At 48.6% G+C, this 21,775-nt stretch overlaps 1 protein-coding gene across 1 annotated transcript in view; it reads left to right on the top strand.

The window, feature by feature from the left end:
• KIAA2012 (KIAA2012 ortholog) overlaps positions 1 to 21,775 on the top strand; it is an 88,995-nt gene that overhangs the window by 44,312 nt on the left and 22,908 nt on the right. The window contains exons 10-11 of the mRNA XM_045575472.1: positions 15,109 to 15,246; positions 20,620 to 20,692. Coding sequence (XP_045431428.1) covers positions 15,109 to 15,246; positions 20,620 to 20,692 — 211 coding nt within the window. The remainder of the gene's footprint in view (positions 1 to 15,108; positions 15,247 to 20,619; positions 20,693 to 21,775) is intronic.

Genomic DNA, 21,775 nt, shown 5'->3' with positions numbered 1-21,775 from the left:
TTTATTTATTTATATGTATACTTATTTATTTATGATACATTGTTATTGTTTTCAGAAAGGCAGGGAGAGGGGGAGAGAGAACCATCAGTGATGAGAGAGAATTATTGATTGGTTGCCTCATGCATGCCCCGTACTGGGGATTGAGCCCACAACCTGGGTATGTACCCTTGGCTGGAATTGAACCCTGAACCCTTCAGTCCATAGGCCAATGCTCAAACCATTGAGATACCGGCTAGGACTACAATATGGATTTCAAATGAGCAGGAAATGGGGAGTCAGAACGTTTGGGTTCTTGTCCTGGCTTGCTGTGCGTCCCTAAATGAGAGTCTTCACCTCTCTGGGCCTCGTTTGCCTCATCAATAAAATGAGACAAATGAACTATAAAATCACAGAGGTTCCTTAGCTCATAGACTTGGAATATTTTGTCTGGCTCTTCACGTTCATGAATAAGCTGAATGGGCTTTTCCCTCATTTCTGCAACACCAAAGAGGGAACAAAGAACAAAGAAAGGTACCATCCATGGAGGCTGGAGGCACTAAGACTTCATGGCAGTGGGCCCATTTTTCCACTCCAATTCTCATTCCTAATGTGTATGTGGGGGGGGGGGGGGGGGGCCTATCCAGAAAAAAAGTACATGTTTGCCTTGAAGAAAGGAGAAAAAGGCTGCATCTGGATGGGGTAGGAATATCTACCAGTGATTCCAAGGCATATGTCCCCAAATATTTGCAATTTGGTTCCTTCATGTGAAGCTTTGAGGCTGGAACTGTCTTCCAACTCTCTCTGGAGAGAAAGGCCAGGGGAATTCCTGCTGCTGCTCAGGGTTCCCAGACCCTGACACAGGTCAGCCCGCCTCCCTCCCCTCAGGTCCATCCCTGGTGGGACAGCCTGGGCAGCCAGCACGCTTGATCTCTCTTCTCTCTTATCTCCCACTTCCTGCCCCAGCCCGACTTTCACCTCTTCCCTCACACTCATTAAAAAACAATCTTAACTGTACGTTTTAATAGATTTTTTTTAAGTCTGATAAAAGTCGTGTTTGTTTTCATCTGTGCGATTAGCTGGCTCCGGAAGGACCTGAACTCTCCCTGTTAGACACCCAGGCCTGGTCAGGCCTCCGCTGAGCCACCCCTTCCCACACTGAGGAACCACAACCAACGTTTGCTTTTTTTTTTTTTACATTCCCGCTTTGAAGACACACTTTATATGGGCTCAAGAAGCTTTTTTTTTTTTTTTTTTTTAATATATTTTATTGATTTTGTACAGAGAGGAAGGGAGAGAGATAGAGAGATAGAAACATCGATGAGAGAGAGTCATCGATCAGCTGCCTCCTGCACACCCCCTACTGGGGATATGCCCGCAGCCAAGGTACATGCCCTTGACCGGAATCGAACCCGGGTCCCTTCAGTCCCCAAGCCGATGCTCTATCCATTGAGCCAAACCGGTCTCGGCTCAAGAAGCTTTTTTTAAGAGAGTCTGTAACAATGGAAAAGATAATATGCTATCTATTGTCTTAAAATCTATTTTTATTGATTTCAGAGCGGAAGGGAGAGGGAGAGAGAGAGAGAGATAGAAACATCAGTGAGGAGAAAGAATCATTGATCGGCTGCCTCCTGCATGCTCCCTATTGGAGATCGAGCCCACAACCCGGGCTTGTGCCCTTGACCGGAATCAAACCTGGGATCCACTGCCTAGGTAATTCCACAACTCCAAAGGCCCTGCGAATACCTCACATACCCTAAACCAGGCGTCCTCAAACTTTTTAAAGTGGGGGCCAGATCACGGTCCCTCAGAGAGCCGGAGGGCCGGACTATATGAACTACTAATTCCTACTGTAACACCTCGGCTGCGCTCACTGCCCAAAAAACCTGGCGGGCCGGATCAGACTCCTCTGCGGGCCGCATGTGGCCTGCGGGCCGTAGTTTGAAGACGCCTGGGCCTAAACACACTCCAAATTCGCCCAGCCCCGTGGCTGTTTCAGGAGAACTAACGTCACCTGCCATGAGAGGGGCTCAGATGTGTCATATTAGGTCCTAGACGGCATTGTTAACCTGCTGTCAGAGGAACTCCAGGCCGAGGGTCTGACACTCTGACCCTGGGGTCGCCCGTGAGGCTGAGGCAAAACCAGCTGCTCTGAGAAGGTCACGTGCCTCCTTCGTGAAAAGAGGGGGGTCGATCCCCCCAGAGCCAGTTGCCTTCTTCCTTCTAGCAGCAGCCCCCAAAGGAAAGCCCCTTCAGGAAGAGGCTAGGGAGCCCCCCCAGCCCTCAAACACAGAAGATGGAGGTGGAGAGGGGGTGGTGTCCTCCCTGCCCCCCTCCCAGACTTCATGAGGCTAATGGCCCTTTATTAGATTAATCACTGACTTCGGTTTTAACTACTTCCTCAGCCTACCCCGTGTAAACGACTAATTTCGAGTTACTATAAAGCATCTGGAAAGGATTTAGAAACAAATTTCTGCCCAGCAGATTTCAGTTACGCACCTTGATGGATTCCGCTCGCTGTCGCCTTCCTCGCTGAAGCCGGCTGGGCTATCACACAAAATTGATCTTTATCAGCCTCAGCAGTTTCTGCTCTTCCTTCCTTCCCTCTCTCCGATTCCCCACTGACTCGTCCTCCCCCTCCTTCACTGGGGTCTTCCCATATTAGGAGTTCAGTCACATGAAATGCTTTTACATTTTTATCGCGGTGCTGGCTGCGAGGGCAGAAGAAACCCCAAAGGTGGGATATTTCGGCACCCCCACGCTGTGGGGGGAAGTCACAGGCCCAGAACTGGGAGATTGCTCCTGGGGGGTGGGTAAGAGAGAAAGCCAGCGGGTGCTTGGAGACGTGACTGGGTTCATGGATGTATAAGGTTCCGGAGGCTGCCTCCGGATGCCCCCTACTGGCTGGATTTATTTTATTTTTTTAATATATTTTTATTGATTTCAGAGAGGAAGGGAGAGGGAGAAAGAGGTAGAAACATCAAGGATGAGAGAATTGTCGATCAGCCGCCTCCTGCATGCCCCACCCTGGGGATGAGCCCACAACCCGGGCCTGTGCCCTGACCTGGAACAGAACCGTGACCTCCTGGTTCATAGGCCGATGCTCAGCCCTTGAGCCACGCCTGCCAGGCGGTACTGCCTGGATTTAAGTGCCTCTGCTGTGCCTTTCCTAAGTGGGGTCTGCGCTGGGAAGGGGGCAGGAGGATTTGGGACTCCTGCCTCCAATACACAGGATGGCAAATCGTGGGCCTAGCTCCTGAGACACCCCTCCACACCTGGCGACCGACCAGGGCCTCGGAGGGACATCCATAAAGAGAAATGAGAGGAGCAACTGGCATCAACCACTCCCTAGGAGTTGGGGGGGGGGGGGTCAGTCTGAGGGAGTGGCGGGGGCAGAAAACTACAAGGGGAAATGTGGAGATGAAAGGAGCAAGGAAAAAAGGAAAAGGAGACAAGCAGACGTGTTTCAACTCCAAGCTCCCACTTCCTCTTTCAAACGAGCGGCCTCCCCACTGCGAACAGAATCAAGTATTTATAAGGCACTTTTTGCATGTTAATAATGCCAGTCCTGAGGTCCTGAAGGTCTGGTGCCCTTTTTTAATGCGGGTCCTGCAAGCTCCTCACGGAATGTGATCGTCCCCTTCACACGTACTCCCCGTCCTGCCTGTGGCACCTCCTAAGGCCTTTCGTTTGATTAAGAGAAATTTCGTGCCTGGGATGCGGTCGGAGACCAGCGCGGTTCCTACCTGGTGGCTGACATCAATCGCCAGCTAGTCCGCCTTCCCCAGGGCCTCTCTGTGCAGAGGCTGCAGTGGGTGAGGTGACCAGCCCCTAACAAGAGTATTAAAATTGTAAATGAAAATTCTAGGAGGAAACATTAACATATCTATGCCGGAGGGAGTGTGGGGGTGAAAGTAAAACTTTTTAAGTTTAAAAATAATTGCATTCACTAAAACAGCATTATTATCTATACTCAGTAAAGATCTTGTTCAATTTTAAAAGGAAAACACTGAGCCAAAACCGGTTTGGCTCAGTGGTAGAGCGTCGGTCTGCTGACTGAAAGGTCCCAGGTTCGATTCCGGTCAGGGGCATGTACGTTGGTTGCGGGCACAACCCCAGTGGGGAGTATGCCGGAGCCAGCTGATCGATGTTTCTAACTCTCTATCCCTCTCCCTTCCTCTCTGTAAAAAAAAAAAAAAAAATCAATAAAATATATTTTAAAAATAAATAAAAGGAAAACATTGAGAACCCGGGAAAATAAGCAAAAGGCAAACAATGAAACAGTGATAGAGAGCAAGTATGGAAAAATATTCCTCCTGAGTGGCACTTTAAATGCAAATTGAGGCAACCTGGACCTCAGTGCTCTATTTGAGATGTGTGTGTCCCCTCGCACCCTACTGGTGGGGTGTGATTTGTTTCAATCCATGTGTAAAGCAAAATGGCAATACCTAAAAAAATTGTGAAAACCTGAAAAAATATTTTTAGCCATTGATTCAGGGTTTCTGATTTCTGGGAACTTATCCTAAAGGAATAAATCAGCAGGAAAAAAGCGAGCGAAGATGTCTATTGCAGCATTATCTATAACAGAGAAAAATGGAAAACAAGCCCACCTCGGATTCCCCTCTTAGTGAGGGGTTTAACTCAGGCATTAAAACGATGCTTGTTCCAACTAGAAATTGTGATTTAATGCCAATGGTATTGTATGATACAGGGTTTCTTAACCTCAGCACCACGGGCATGTGGGGCCAGACGGTCTTTGCTGCTTGGGTTTCCTGCACGTTGTAGTGCTCACTAAGTGCCCGTAACACACTCCCAGTGGCGACCGTCGAAGGATGTCTCCAGGCCTCGCCAAATGTCCCCTGGAGCCAGTTGAGTACTACCAATTTGATTTTTAAAATGGAAGTCAAAGTGATATCAACCATGACTGCTGCAATATGTTTTTTAAAATGTATGTATATCCTGGCCAGTGTGGCTCAGTGGCTGAGCATAAACCCATGAACCAGGAGGTCGCTGTTTGATTCCTGGTCAGGGCACATGCCCGGGTTACGAGCTTGATCCTCAGTACGGGGAGTGCAGGAGGCAGCCAATCAATGATGCCCTATCATCATTGATGTTTCTCTCTCCCTCTCCCTCTCTCTCTCTTTCTCTCTCTCTCTTCCTCCCTCCCTCCCTCCCTCCCTCCCTTTCTCTCTGAAATCAATAAAAATATATTTTTTAAATGAATCTATAAGGAAAAGACTTGCATATAACTCATCCAAAAAGTGCAGTCATGCTAATTTGAAATTAGGGATGTGTTTGGGTTGAGGTTTTTTTTGTTTGTTTGTTTTTTTAGTCTGCCTGTTTTTCATTTTTTTCAAAATCTTCCCTGTAAGGAAGGAAAAATAGATCATGAGGACACCTGGTTTTAAGTCTGGCTTAACGTGACTGAGGGGTCACAGAAAACAAGTGTACAGAAAACTAAATAAGGGTCAGCACCATAGTGCCATTATTTTTTAACTTCTGTTAGTTAATTAACACTCATTAGGTTTTATTAGATTGTTGGATAGGGCTATCAGAATTCTCCTTTTAAGGATCTCAGTCCCTTTCAGCGTTTTATGCCTCTGACCCTAGGCCTTGGGAACAATGAACTTGCCTCTTTTTTCTGAAAAGTTTGCATCTCAAAGTATAAAACTCTCTTTCCGTCCAGGTCGCTCTATGTAACCCTGGGCGGGAGGGGCCCGGAGCCCCCTGGCTTATAGAGCTGTCAGGTCAGAGAGGTTGTCAGTGAAGAGTATCAGAGAACAAGCCCAAACCTAGTTAGCTTACCCAGGAACCGCTGCGTCTCTTTGTTTAAAGTAAGAAACCTCGCCAGATTTCAGAGTCCGTTTTCTGTCTGTTAGAGAGAGCAAACATCCTTTCTCACAGGCTTTCTCTTGGGCTCGGTTTTGTTGCTTTGCAGGGGTTAGAACTCTGGTAGTGTCCTAAAAATCCTGTGGCACTGGACTCGTGTCCCTTTCCCCCATTCCACAAAGCCACTTCTATTTCCACCCAGATTACCTCTTGACCTCAGGTTCCATGAGTTTACAACATTGGAAATTCATATTTGATCTTATGTGGTCTAAATTTACCTCTTTCGGCTTTCAAAGAGCGGCCTGTAATTCTAGTGCACTGGGATTTAGGCTGAATAAACCTATGTTTACCCCATCTGTTTCCTCGGTGGCTTCACAGATGGTGTTCATATCGCCTTTCAGCCTTCCTCTTGCAGGACAAAGAAAACACACACACACACACACACACACACACACACACACCTGTAGACACACTAAGTTTTTGTACAAAGGTACAAAGATAGCCTTTTCAGTGTCCTTCTGATACCCTACCTTCTGTTGAACTTTTTGACTGATGTCTAAAAGCACGGGCTATACTTTCTGTAAAGACAGACTTTCTTTCTAAATTGCCTACTCACCTTTGTATCCCACGTGTTTAGCGTTTAGCACAGCACAGGGTAGCCATTGGGTGGGATAGATAAATCTTCCGTTGAACAGAAGGTCCATGTCCCGGGTAGAAAAAGCCCCTAACCTTCTAAGTTGGATTTGGAGATTGTGCTCGTCTTATTTCCAGTGATAATGATTTGGGAGTTCAGATGACATTTCCCTAACAATCCCACACTCGCCAGATGCTTCCTTCTGTTGGTTGCCACATTTGGTATCTCACCCTCTGGGAAAGCTTTGGATTGCGTGCGGATTGAGGCTGATAGGTAAGGTTGGGCTGGTCTGTAGGAGAATTAACGGTCTGCATTTCCCCATCTAGGGAAGTATGCTGTATTTCCCACCGTGTGTTCCTCATTTCTACAGGCTTGGGACAGCCAAAACCGTTTTTGGCTCTGCGGATAGAGTGTCGGCCTGCGGACTGAAGGGTCCCAGGTTCGATTCCAGTCAAGGGCATGTACCTTGGTTGCGGGCACATCCCCAGTAGGGGGTGTGCAAGAGGCAGCTGATCGATGATTCTCTCTCATCGATGTTTCAATTCTCTATCCCTCTCCCTTCCTCTCTGTAAAAAATCAAGAAAATATATTTTTAAAAAAATAAAGGCCTGGGACAGCATTTTCCCAAGTGCCATGCTCCTTCCCCCTTCTCTCTCCCTGGTTACCTAAACAGCTTGCATTGCAAAACTTTGCAAAGGTTTTTTGAAGATCTAAGCAAACTTCATCTTTTGGTTCAACCACAGGATTACTTTGTCAACCCAAGAATCTCATTGACAATTTAAGGATAATTTACAGAGAGGAATTTGTTTCTAATGACAAAATCAAGGCTTTCATTTGTTGAGTTTTTATATTATATTATTCCAGTAAGTCTTTGTTTATTGATTTGCTATTAGACTATTATATTATTATATTATTCCAGTACATCTTTGTTTATTGATTTGCTGGCTGCTGGTTCCAACCAGACACATAATATGTGCCTAGCTATTTCCTTTTCTTTTGTATTTTTATTTTGGAAAATTTGAAGCATATGCACAAGTAGAGAGAATAGTGTCATGAATCTCCATGTACCTGTCATAAGCTTCAACAGTTGCCTCGCCGTTGTCCGGAGAGGGTACTTTTAAGTGGTCATAACAGCCAACGTGTTTGAGGTTAACGATGCGAAGCGTTTAGCATTGTCTCCCTTAGCCTTTGCAGCATCCCTATGAAGCAGATATAGTTATTACCCCCATCTCTGCAGATGAGAAGGCATAGCCCAATTTAGCATGCGGCCTGTGCTAACCAAGAGGCCTACTGGTTTGGGAACCCCATGGAGCTGCCCTGAGATCCCAGCTCCTTCTGCACTGTCCCTCAGGTGGCAGGCGGGTTATTTAGTGCTCCGAGGCTCCATTTCCTCATCTGTAAAGGATAATATTTCCTTCATGGGGTCATGACGAGGATTAGATGAAACAACATATGGAGCAGGATTAGCACAATGCTTGTCACTAAGCAATCCCAATAAATTACAACAGTAACTATTACTCCATCCCCCGCCCTCTGCCTTGAAAGCCATTCTAAAACAGAGCTTGGAGCTTGTGTCCCATCAAAGGATTCGGAGATGGATAGAGAGAAGCTTGAAAGGCAGGACTCTGAGCCAACCCACCAACTGTTTCTCCCAAGCCCTACCCCCATACAGTCTGAAATTTTGTTTCACTGCTTGCAGTTCTGCCTCTTTGAGACTCCTCTGGGTTTCTGAAATTTCACTGTAAACCTTCTTTTAATCGTTTTCTGCTCAGCACCTAAGGGCCAGGGGCGGGGGGGGTGGGGGGAGGAGGGACAGGGAATCAGCAGGGCCCCAGCCCCCCAGCACGAGCTGCTGAGAAAAAGTTAGAGGCCAGAGGACAGGGGGTTGGGGGGGAGCCTGCCAGTGGAGGGAGGGGGCAGGAAAGAGAGGGAAAGGACATCTTTCTTCCTTGCCTCCCAGCCTCCTCAGTCCAGCATTACCGGGGCTAGTTCAACTCCTTGTCCAGTAAATTATGGCTTAGATAAGCTTTTATGGGCCAGTATGGGAATACAAATACCACAGGTAACTTATCTTTTTCTCGTGAAAATCCACTGATTCTAAATGACCTTTTCAGAGTGGGATCAGTTTGCAAGTTGAGATTCCCTAGCTCTCTGTTGTTAGATTGGAAAAAGTCACGCCAGAGCCAACATAACAAGGAAAACCACAAATTGGGGTTAAAGTAAAGTTGGGACTTAGAAGGAGCTAGGGACTTGCTCTGGTTTCCCACCCTTTACCCACCACCTCACACCCCCAACCCCCCACCTCACCGTCCCCACCTCACACCCCCCACCCCCACCTCCCAGACTAAACGAGGGTGGAGGGTGCGTCATCTCCAAACCAGGCCAAGTCCCAGCCTGAATGCAGCCATACGCCCCCTCACTGCAAAAGCTCCTTCCCACCTCCCCTGGGGCAGGAGAGATCACTCTTTTGGCTGAAACTTTTTCTCCTCCAGCTCCTGCTAAGCCAGATAAACAATGATTCTGTTGTGTCAACAAAGCACTTAATTAAACTGAGAACAATATCAATTAGAATTCGAAGATAAGACTTCTTTCCAGATCGTGGAAGCCCTGGAATCAAAGTGTCCTGGGTTTCATGATTCAAAAACTCCCCGAGGAGGACAGTGATGTAGGGAAACTGAGGCACGGAAAGCTGACCAACTTGGCAAAAGCTACCCAGTGAGTCCCCTCACAAAAGCTGAGTCTGGAGGCTGCAGCCTTTCTCTTCCCGGCCTCATGTCTGCTAGCTCTTCTGCTAAGGTGCTGAACACTCCGGATGTAAATCTCCTTCCTTAGAGTCTAAGGCTTAGACTCGAGTACAAAAGTGGATGGAGACCAACATTCATGACAAGGAGGAACAAGAAAGCACTTCTCTGGTTTCCAAGCAAACTGTATCTCCTGGAGTTGCCCTAACGCTGTCCCTCAGCCCATTTCACCAGCTCCAAATTGCCCAAGAGGGTGAGGAGGAGGCCAGGACGGCAGGTGGCTAAGAGGAGCATGAGGAGCCCAGGGGGCTGGCACGGGAACCACCGAGCAGGCTGGTGCTGAGTGGGGCCACCCTGTGGTTTGGAGTCCCTTCTGCTCCCCATGAAGAAGCCATGCCGAGAGGCCCAGGAAACCTAGAGATGAGGTCTCCGAGTAGGACCTGGGCATGGCCAGGGAGGCCGGCCTTGCACAAGCGAGGTCCCCTCCAAGTGGAAAGAATATAAGAAGCCACTGGTCCACTCAGATCCCTCCAGGAAGCCCAGCTGAGCCCCAAAGAGTTCCCTGCTCCCCTCAGCCCCACCTGTGACCCCAACCCTACTGCCCACTGACAGGCCCACAGGCTGCCACGGGCAAGAAATAACAGCCTGAGGAGGCCAAGCACAGGGACACTTGCACAGCTCCTGGCAGGAGTGGCCCTTTCCAGGATTTGGTCCCCACCCCCCCATCAAGGGGAAGCTCAGAATCCCAGCTCTCTTTTCCCACCAAGTCCCAATAACCGAGTCTCTCAGATCTATCCATCCCCACAGGGATTCAGAGCCCTCCTCCCTGCTCCACCCGGGGAAGTGGAGGGACAGACTCTCCGCCAAGCAGGGGGCCCAGGAGCCCTAAGGAGAGACCGGCTCCGCTCCTTTTGTTCGCTCCCAGGAGGGGCCACGCGCCCTGTGTGCACTGAGGTTCCATCTGGCAACCTGAGAGACCACATGAGGCTTTCGGCAACGGCCCCCCGCCCTGCCCTCCATGCGTGAAGATAATGACGAGGTGTGTGCCCCGGCACATCTCAGATCTTGGCTCCCGAGGCCCTCCGCCTTCTGTTTCTTCCTCCAGCTCAGCTTGCCCACAGGTTCCCAGAGACTCTTGGCAGCTTGCTCCCAGGAGAACGAAGCTGTGCGCTGGCTGCGTGGGAGGCAGTTAGCAGCGAGAGTGTTGCAGCCTCGTTAATGAGAGGCAATAGCTCTTCTTGGAGCCACTAAGCTGCCGCTTCAGAGACGGGGAACCCCAATTAGAAAGGAGCGAGGGGAGAGGAAGGCCTGAGAGACGATCCGTATCTTCGGTGGCTCTGGGGGGGGGCCCTGGGTGGAGAGCTAGCTGGTTGGGTTTAGCATAAGGTGACCAGACGTCCGGATTTTTAACAATTTGTCCCGTGGCCCTCGGCGTTTTAGGGATGCGGGACAAATTGTTAAAAATCCGGACGTCTGGTCACCTTAGTTTAGCATCTCCTTTCCTCCTTGTGGTAAGATATCCCAATGACTGTAGAGCCAGCCCACTGTTGTGACCCTTCAAATTACACACGTTGCCAAAACCGGTTTGGCTCAGTGGATAGAGCGTCGGCCTGCGGACTGAAAGGTCCCGGGTTCGATTCCGGTTAAGGGCATGTACCTGGGTTGCGGGCACATCCCCAGCAGGGGGTGTGCAAGAGGCAGCTGATTGATGATTCTCTCTCATCGATGTTTCTCTCTATCCCTCTCTCTTCCTCTCTGTAAAAAATCAATAAAATAGATTTTAAAAAATAAAAATAAAACAAAGTACACACGTTGAAGGAGGAGGAAAAATGGTTGGGGAGAAGCATTTCTCCTTGAGTCCATAGCTCAGATATTATAATCCAAGATTAAGAAAGGAAATGTTTATTTAATTTGAGGGCATCCTCTGTAAGTTTGGCTGCACTATATGTGTGTGTGTGCATATGGATATGGGTATACAGCTGATGGCTCCCTTTTGTTCTGGCTTTCCACTGAGTCACATCATGTTTACAGCAAGATTATCATCCTGGGTTTTCCACAGCTCAGTCTCTCGGAGTGTTAGATCTTGAATTCATTAGCAGCCCTCTCCCTTTAAATGTCAGATAACGTTTTAAATGCCAAGAACTTATGCAACACCTTCTGTGCAATTCAAATCAGCTCTACCCCATTAGCTCATTAATCTTCATTGTTTCATTTACTGAAGGGAACGGCTTCCAGGCATTTTTATCAGGACATAAAAATACTAAAGTATGTGCAGGTGAAGGAAGGGGTTTTGACTTTCTGCTTCACATTTCACCCTTCCCTCCGTGTTGTGATTGCCCCCACTACAGCATGCACATAGATTCTAGAAGAAACAAAAAAAGCTCCAGGTGTCTCTGATGTCTCCTACTTCCCCCATCTTCACCCTTCGGCCTAACTTTGTGTTGCCTTCTCCCTTCTGCACCTTCCGAGACCTTGTCTTCTATTCACTACTTATTCTGCAGTCTTTGCTCTCAAAATAGCCAGAGAGCTGCAAGTGTCCATTATGATGGCTCAGAAAACAGAGGGGTGCCTCGCATGGTCAGGGAGGTGGCCCGGGAGGCTGGGGTGGAACAGGCAGACATCAGAAATTCTACTTTCCTTTTCAAAGAACCCCTGCTTGGTTCTGCCTCTGAATAATAAGATACACAGAGTGCTAAGGATAGACCCTTCCAGGAATAGCTCCTAACTGTCACCCAGCTCTCTGCTCAAAGGTCACCTCCTCAGAGAGGTCTTTCCTGGTCACCCAAAGGCAAGTCCCACCCCTACCCCACCAACCTCCATCCTGTCATCATTTCATTGTCTCCTTAGATTTATCACTCCCTAAAATCTTGCTTATTCATGTGTGTGTTTGTCTGACACATACACTATCACTCAGTAAATATCAATTTAATGAATCAATGAAAAACCATCCCTCGGAGGTTAAGCATCGACCTATGAACCAGGAGGTCACAGTTCATTTCCCGGTCAGGGCACATGCCCATGTTGTGGGCTCAGTCTCCAGTGTGGGGTGTGCAGGAGGCAGCAGATCAGTGATTCCCTCTCATCATTGACGTTTCTATCTCTCTGCCTCCTCTCCCTTTCTCTCTGAAATCAATAAAAATATATTTCTTAAAAATAAACAGCCCCAAAGCATAGCTTTCTTTCCTGGTTCCAATTTTCTGACTTTTTTTCCTCTTCTCACTACCTCTCAGAATCCTCTCTATACAGTTCATCTCCCAAACCCCCTTTCACTATCATTTACTGGTTAGAACTCCTGAACATAATAAGCAAACAGTACTTCACATTCCAGTGACGACAGAGCCTTCTCTGAAAACATTCCATTAAGCTGGAATTGATGGCCCTAGATGTTAGAGAGATGAGCCATGGAGTCAAGAGAATTGTTTTATCAAAAGATTTATAGGCCAAGTGCTTGGAAGGGACTTTCTCAAAGCCTCCCAACTCCCCACTCTTCATTCTGAACCCCACATGAGGAGTTACGGTAATTCCAGCCGTTGGGACTGGTCTTGGCTATGCTGTTTGTCCTCCAGCCCAACACAGAGTTGTCTCTTGGAGATAGTGGAGTAATTCCCCTTAAATCAATATTGTCAGGTTTCTGTTATTCCACCCAGTGATTCATGAGTGATTTTGTAAGCTAGAGAGCTTGAAATGCTTTGCTGATTCTAACTTGGACAAAATGCGATCATTTGATCTAGAAACAAGGGAATGGCTATCTCACCCAGAGAAGCTAATCAGATATATGGCTGAGATGTCAACAACAACAAAAAAAGTGGATATGTGTTTGTCCGGAAAACTCTTTAACTCTAGCCATATTTCAAAACAAAGGAAAAGGGTGTGGATGTTCATTGGAATGATGGCTGTTAATTCATCATTAAGACTTAAAAGTAATATACATGCTATGGGAGGGAATGTTACTGACAGCCCAGAGAAACAGACTTCTGAGAGAGAGAGTCTCCTAGAAAATATGGAAATGATCAAATCCACGCCCAGGGTGATCTCATGACACTGATGTATGCAGCCCCAGAAAATCAGCCCTGGAAAAGCACTTTCCTCCTGGGGATGAGGGGCCAGAGCCGCCGGAGGACAGGCCTCTGGACGTGGACACACCCTTCCCGTAAAGGTGTCTTCACTGGCCCTTTGCATTTGAACTGAGCTGGGCCATAGCATGTAGCTTGTCCCCAATGCGATAGTTATTCTTGCGTTCAGCAAATATGTATCAAGTGCCCCTGGCTGGTTGCTCAGCGGTTAGAGCGTCCGCCTGCGAAATGAAGGGTCTCGGGTTTGATTCCGGTCAAGAGCACGTGCCTCAGTTGCAGCCTCAGTTCCCAGCCCGGGTCAGACACTGGCGGAAGTGCTCAGTGCCCTGGGATGTCATGGGCAGCACAGATGAGCTAGACCAGAAGGATGAGAAGGAACTGGAATGGAGAGAGGAGTATGTTCCCAGGAGAAGGCAGGGTGTGCTTGCTGGCCTTGTCCAGGAACTGAACGGTCAGCATTGAGAGGAGCCTTTGTGAGCACTCCCGTCAGAGAGGCCCACAGACCCTTCCTTCGCCCTCTGCGGAGCTCCAGCATGGCTTTCTTGTGGGACCTTCCCTGACAACCCTGCTTAACACTGCAGCCTCCACTCCATTCCCAACACTCCTCGCTCCTCTCTTCGCTTTCTTTTTTCTTTATATCACGAGGCACCTTCAGACATAACGTATGGCCTACCTGCTCATAATCTCCTCCCTCTCCGTGGAATGCATGTGCAGCGTCAGAGGGTGGCGCCTTCTCTCTGCTTCTTGCGCTGCGGTATCTGCTCTGCCGGGCAGAGGAAAGTCGCTCAGTAAATAGCAGTTGAATGACTAAATGAGGCAGGAAGGGTCTTGCGAACCTTTGTAGCCGGTTGGCCTTCATCCCGAGGGCAAAGGCCTTTGAAGGTCTTGAGCAGAGGAGGGACACTGGTTCGCACCTCAGAACCATCACCCAGGATGCTGGAAAGGCTTGGGCTGGAAAGCAACTTCAGATCCAACTGGGTATGCATGGAAGCAGGGTACCATTTGCACGTGTGGTCACAGGAGAAGGCATGGCCCCAAGACTGCCGAGCCCCTGGGACCTCCCAGACTCCTCTAGCCCGTTCTTCCTTCCCTCTCTGCTCGATTTGTTCAAATGACTCTTCCTAACATGGCAAACATGTTTTACATTTGGAAATAAACCAGAACCTTGCTATAACTCTATTTGCTGCAAGACAGATTTAATATAGAAGTATCAACACCAGCCCTAGCAGGTTTGGCTCGTTGGGTAGAGCATCAGCCTGCGGACTGAAGGGTCCCAGGTTCGATTCCGGTCAAGGATACATGCCTCGATAGCGGGCTCGATCTCCAGCGTGGGGCGTGCAGGAGGCAACCAATCAATGATTCTCTCTCATCATTGATGTTTCTTTCTCTCTCTCTCTCCCTCTCCCTACCTCTCTGAGATAAATAAAAATACATATATATATATATTTTTTAAGTATCAAAGGAGTCTTGGGAAGATGGGGATTTCAGCTGTGTGGCTTTGGCCACGTTACTTAACCTCCTGGAGCCTCTGGTTCCTCATCTGTGAAATGGGAATCAGAGTATCTGCCTCACAGGGCTGTCGTGAGGATTAAGTAAAGTGATGACAACCCTGGAACACAGTCAGGTGCCTTCCTCCACTTTCCCGTTGCACCAGCGCTGGGTATGAATTAATAACCAGCCTCGGGTTATTCTGTGTACATGTGGTCCCCTGTGTCTTCCCTGGTAAAAATAGGTGTTACTATTAGTGCTCCAACGATGAAAAATCACTTTCTATAAATATTTGGGGATTTAGACTCACTCTGGTCGCCCTGGGTATCATTCCTCTGAAAGGTGGGCTTTCTGCTTCTCTTCACAGGCCGCCCCGCAGACCTCGGAGGCAGCAGCTCAGAAGGCAGGAGAGCCTCAAAGTTGTATAAATAAAGGGCTGATCCGTTCAAACAGAAAGGAATTTTACACGCGCAAGCTGCACATCGACATGACACCGTTCCTGAAGGTGATCTCACACTGAGAGGACGAGGGGTTTTGTAGACACACACACAGGCGTTCCGGTTAATACACTTCTGCATGGAACAAAACAGCTTCAGAAGTCCCTCAGAGTTCCTGCTTTATCAGAAGGGACAGAAAATAGGCAGTTTGAGGCAGATGAAGAAAGAACAAATTAGGACAGTAATCGCAGCCAGCCGCCAGGGACAAATCAGTTGGGAGTCTGGTTGGGATGGTGGGGGACAGAGAACAGAGAGGAGGAAGGATAACCTTGAACTTGAACCGCCTCATAATAAAACAGGCAAATATAATTCACTTTATCTTAATAGCAGTTCAAGTCACTGTTACCGTTTTACCACTGCAACTTGGTAGACCCGATATTCCTACTGTAGAGAAGACTAGTTCTTGGGTTAGCTATTTAGAAGTCAACTGCAAATCCTATTCCGGATGTCTCATCTTGTTTCCTATTCTCTCAAGCTCAGCTTCACACCTACAATAGTTTAGGGAGGGTACTGAGTGCCTGATATAGAGATGTCATTTGCCCCCCTTTGCAATACTCCTTTCTGCCCAATTTAACACCATGCCTGGCACATGGGAGGTGGCCAATACATGCCCCATACATTGATCCCCCTTTTCATCCCACAGCCCTCTGGCCTAGGGTCTTCTTTCTACCCATTCTTGCCCACCTCACAGCTCGATGAACTGGAAATAAATGACCATGGAATAAAAGAAAGTCATCAGGAATCAAGCAAGGCTTGGGATGGAAGGGTCTTAGGTCCTTCATGCTACCCTCTAGAGAGGACAAAATCCCCGCCCTTTGATAAGAAGTGACTAGGAAAGACAGAAACCAAATACACATGTTGTGGCTTTTAGCCAGTGCTATAGACGGTCAGAGACTTTGCAGAGTCTTGCCTCAGCTGATCCAGGGTTCTCATGTTGCATCTTCTCTGGTCAACTCCCATCTCAACTCTGCAAGGTGGGGCTTTGATTCAGAATCCTGTATTTGCCCCAAATATCTTCTCTGTATGGCTAGGCTCTGCTTCCCCGTTTCTTTAGATAGGCTCTTCCCTGCAGTGGCAAGGTGGCCACCTGCTTCTCTTTTCTAGATCATTCTAGAAATGAGTCTCATTAACCCGACTTGGGCCACATGTCCATGCCCAAATGAATCAACATGCCAGGTGAATGGAATACATTGATTGGCCCAGCCTAGAACCACAGGGACGAGCGGTGGGGAGGAGAGAAGTGTCTCACAAAGGAAAACTGGATCTTTAAAATATGAATAAGAGAGGATGATTCTGGCAACAAAAGATATCTGCTACAAGCATTCGAAATAATTGCCTTGATTTAGTATTTATTATATTAGTTATATAGTAGTCTATATAACAAGGTGCCATAGACTGAGTAGCTTAAACAACAGAAATTTATTTTCTCACAATTCTGGAGGCTGGAAGTCCAAGATCAAGGTGTTAGCAGGTCTGATTTATTCTGAGGCCTCTCATTGGCTTGTAGACAGCCTTCTTCTCGATGTACCTTCCCTTTGGGGTTGTCAGTGTCCTTACCTCATGGTGAGTTGGGGCCCACTCTGATGATCTCATTTTACCACTTTAACAACGCTGTCTCCAAATGCAATGGGCTTTAACATGTGAATTGTATAGGAATTTAATTGTATTCCTTTGTTCTGGTGTCAGAACCTGGGAGAGGAGGTGGGATTTAACATATTTTAACCTTCTAAAAATATATTTGTTTTGATTTCAGAGAGGAAGGGAGAAGGAGAGAGACAGAAACGTCAATGATGAGAGAGACCATTGATCAGCTGCCTCCAGCACACCCTGACTGGGAATCGAACCATGACCTCCTGGTTCATAGGTTGATGCTCAATCACTGAGCCACACTAGCTGAAATATATTTTCATCTTATTCACAAGATGCCTTCTAATTGTTCATAAACCAGTTTCCTTTTTTAAAGAAAAAGCATGGGTTCTTTTTAATACCCATAAAACGTTGTACTATCTTGAAATTGAAATTTTCAAATGAGATACTGATTTTCTCCCATCATTAAGAAGGTATTGAAATTAGTCTTTTAGATGCATTGCTACATGGTGTTACACAGAATTTCCTGATGTATTTTCTTGCTTAAGCCTTTTAAGAAATCTGTACAATACTTATCACCACTCCCATTTCACAGATGGAAAGGCTGAGTTCAACAACAGGCCACAGAGCTGGCTCCCAGTCTGCCAGAACCCCATGTCTGACTCCTGCACCCCATGCTTCTCCATCCTTCCCACAGTTCCTTACGAAAGCCTGCTATGGGCCTCGAAGTACCATGCTTAGATGAGGTGGTATGCCTTAGGGTAGGCAGCAGGTGTTTCTCCAAGGACAGACTCACGGTCACCTGGCCCACCCCTGTCGTGTGAAGAAACTAAGGCTCAGAGGTTAAATAACGTGCGTGTTCTGTGAGGCAAGAAGTGCAGGTGGGAGTCAGGCCGTCAGCCCAGACCGCCGACTCCCAGATCCGCACCCCAGCTGTCTTTCTGGGTTCAGTGCGGCAGTTTGTGTTTCCATCCTACCCAGCCTGCCCCCTCCCCAGCCCTGCGATACCACGCTGCTGCCAGTGCGCCTTTTAAATTCAGCTTAGTCATAGCCCTGCTTTGCTTGAGATTCCTCACCACGTCCCCGTTTGCCTTCCCATTAAATCCTAGCATCAAAGGTGTATTTCTTTTATAAATAGAAAAATATAACAAATGCAGGGTTTCTTTTTAAAACTCTAAACTGCGCCACCTAATATCTGGCTCGTGTCTGAGCCCCACTGTCCATGCCCTGCAGACACATCAAACCACCCCCACAGCAGCCGCAGCTCCTCCGCAGGAACTGCCCTGCCTGCCCTTCTCGGCAGGACTGAGCGCCTGCTCCACTGGTGACAAGCCTTCCCCGGCCCAATTTAGCCTCGCCTCTGAGGTGCTGCAGAAATCTGCCATGATCTGTCACAACGTTGTACCCTGCAGTGCAGTGGCTGAGATCCCTAAGGCAGTGAGCTTCCTACAGATCGGTCTTTCAGTTTGGTACCCCGGTGCCTAGCACAGTGCCTGGCACACAACACATCCTGAGTGGATGTTCCTGAGCTGGGTGAGCAGATGAAGAGCAGCAAATGACTTGGCCAGAAGGAGCAGAGGTGGGATTTGAATTTCCTGGCCAAGAAGCAAACTGGCGACCTTTTAGTGCATGAGACAACACTCCACCTACTGAGGCACACCAGCTGGGCAAGGCTATTTCTTCTTGACTATAACAGGGACTCACCAAAGTATCATTTCCAAATCCCTGACTCTCTCCTCCACCTTCCCATCTGTGAAATGAGGAGACTCTTTCTTGCCACAGAAGGCTTGTAGCCTATTGTTAAGATTCAAGGTTTATCCCCTTGGCTTCAAAATTCTTCCAAAGGGGGATGCTTATTTCTCCTTTTTAACCCAATTTCCTGTTAGATTAAAAGGATTTACTAGTATAAACAAGATTTTTTTTTTTTAATTTAGCTTCTTTCTAGTCTTCTACCTCAGCATTGTAGTATGACTGAGGCAGGTTGTTCCTGCAATATTTTTTTTTAAACTTTTCCATGTATCCAGGCGTGAATTTTTTACTGCATTAGGCCAAATCTGCTTTGTCTCCTTGAATAGAAGTGCAAAAGAAAGAAAATTACTTAACTGATCCAGCTTTTCTTTTGTTTATATATTTTATTGATTTTTTACAGAGAGGAAGGGAGAGAGATAGAGAGCTAGAAACATGGATGAGAGAGAAACATCGACCAGCTGCCTCTTGCACACCCCCTACTGGGGATGTGCCCGCAACCAATGTACATGCCCTTGACCGGAATTGAACCTGGGACCTTTCAGTCCGCAGACCGACGCTCTACCACTGAGCCAAACCGGCTTCACAGCTGATCCAGCTTTTCTATGTTTGACTATCTCATAGCTACAAACACTAAGTTACCAAGTGAGAAACATGATGGATAAAAAGCCCTCAGGTGAGGGGAGAATGTCAAACAAATTAGCAAAAACTGAATTGTCTCTTCCCAACACAGCGTGGGCTTTGGTAACAAACTGAAAAACCGATTGTCCCTAAAGGGGCTTCCAGGAGAGACTTCCAGGGCCCTCCACACCAGATTCCTTCCTTCCCTGCCGCTGAAGTGGAGCTGTGGGCTAATCAGAGAACCAGGGGACGGAGGCCAAGGGCTGGTTCCTCAGACACTCGGAGCTGCCCTGGGGTCACTGGCTCTACTGGCCACATCTCTTCGGCCACTAAAGAGCCGCCCTTCCAACACTTCAGAGAAGATCCCCGATTCTCAACCCTGGCTGCATATTAGAATCAGCCAAGAAGCCTTCAAAAAGCCTGAGCCGCAGGAGGCCTGATTTTAATGTCTGAGGTTAGGTCCTGGGAATCGTCTTTTTTAAAGCTCCGTGAGGAGTTCTAATATGCAACCAGGACTGGGAGCCCCAGTCATGCAGGTCTGGACGGTGGGACCGCAAGCAGTTTGTGCGGCTCCGAGACAGAAGGAAGAGGGAATTAGATGTGATAAGGAACCCAACCCATGCTAATCCTGGGCACTCCACAAAAGGCCAACCTCACCCTTTTGCTCCCTCCCTGACTTTAAGCCCTCAGTGCCTTCCATTTGTTCCCAAGATAAAAAGCAAAGTCCTTACCCTACCCTCAGGGCCTGGGAGGTGACTCCTCCCCACCCTTCCCAGGCTCTCAGTCTCTGCGCTCATCACACGGGTCCTCCCTCACGTCCTAGGAGGCTCTCCGCTGCCTTCCACCAGCTGGCCTTAGCCTATGACCGTGGTCGGCAAACTGCGCCTCGCGAGCCACATGCTGCTCTTTGGCCCCTTGAGTGTGGCTCTTCCACAAAATACCACGGCCTGGGCGAGCCTATTTTGAAGAAGTGGCGTTAGAAGAAGTTTAAGTTTAAAAAATGTGTCTCTCAAAAGAAATTCCACTCGTTGTACTGTTGATATTTGGCTCTGTGGACGAATGAGTTTGCCGACCACTGCCTTAGCCTATGACATTCTTCTTCCTGCCACCCCTCACCCCACCCCACCTCACACGCCCCCCCACCCCACCCCGTTTACACCTGTGAATGCCAGGCATCGAGCCCTGCCCAGGTGAAGGGGATGAGCCTCCCAGAAGAGGAAAACGAACCTAACTTGCTCACCGCCGTGGCTTTTCAGGGCCGTTCACACTGCTGGCAGACTTCCTGGACACTGCAGTTAAAATAAGATGACACACAAAGAGAAGAAACAGCTAAGAACACTGGCTTCCTTTTTACCAAAAGGCGTGGACTGCTGGAGTATTGGCGCTTACTTGGTCTTCTGTGCTCTTGTTGTGTGTTAACCGAATAGGAAAGTGAAGGCGAACGGGACTGTCGTGAAGAAGCAGGAGGACCCCTCAGAGGAGACCATCCGGACACCCAAGGTAGAGACAGGGCGGGGCTGGGCTCGAGGATCTTACCACAGTGACTGCCGGAGGAGGTGGGCCCTGCTCACAGACCTGATGGGGAATGGCCCTTCCATCTCCTCCCAGGTCATGGGCTGGAGTCAGAATGCAGACCAAAGTGTTCAGTCTGACTCTGAAGGGTTCTTAATGCATCACAAGCCAACCAATGGGCAATAGCATGCTTTTACTTACCGAACCATTTCTTTCCTGCCAGTGGCTGCAGATGCATGGAAGGGAGTGGAGACTTGGGGGCAGGGGGGGGGGGGACATTACAAAAAGGCCCCGCAGGCACCTCCTCCTCTGTGCTTCCTGCTTTCACGGGGGCTGGACATGCAGGTGAGGGAGGTGCAGTTCCCGGCCTGGAGGGATGACATCCCATCATCAGATGGGGAACGGCACCTTGAGAGACCCAGAGCTGCTTGAGGTGGGCTCCTCCCAAAACGAAGCTCCATTTCATCGTGATGATGATTCTAGGAAATATTGGGCCCGGAACTGGGCTTTTGGCATAGTTCACACCCCCAGGCCCTGAGCGAGACACTAAGCTCTTCCCTGTGGGGACCCGTGCGTGCTGCTGGGGGCGCCGCGTGGCCTAGGCTCAGGGAGCAGAGCTGCTCTCTCTCCTGCTTCTTACAGGAGCGAAAGCACGCGTGAGAGACTCAAGGAGTAAAAGCTGGGCGGGCCCCCTGGGTTCTGCTTGTAGTTTGCAGCATAAAGGCGTCTAGCAGAGGGAGCAAGCGTGAGCTGAAATCCTGCGCTGCCCACTGAGCTATGCACGCAGGCCTGAGTGTGCCCGCTAAGAAGGGCTCCTTTGCCCACATGCCCTCATCCTGGGGTTTCTTTCCTAATTCACATCAGCTGCTCTGCTTAGGCTGCAGCAGCGCTCCCGGCAGCTGAGTGCAGAGCATGGGCTCTGGAGTAGGGCTGCCTCCACCTCCACCTCCGCCTCTGCCTCATGCCCGCTGCTGAGGCTGGAACCACAAGGCTGCCTGAGGAGTCAGCGAAGTTAGTGGGTCTTCCTCTGGAGTGGGAGACCACAGTGGCTGCCAATCTGACACGACACCA

Source organism: Pipistrellus kuhlii, unplaced genomic scaffold (assembly GCF_014108245.1).
Source record: "Pipistrellus kuhlii isolate mPipKuh1 unplaced genomic scaffold, mPipKuh1.p scaffold_m20_p_7, whole genome shotgun sequence".
NCBI classification, from domain to species: domain Eukaryota; kingdom Metazoa; phylum Chordata; class Mammalia; order Chiroptera; family Vespertilionidae; genus Pipistrellus; species Pipistrellus kuhlii.
Note: the sequence above shows the minus strand (reverse complement) of the source record. Positions and strands in the feature narration are given on the sequence as shown.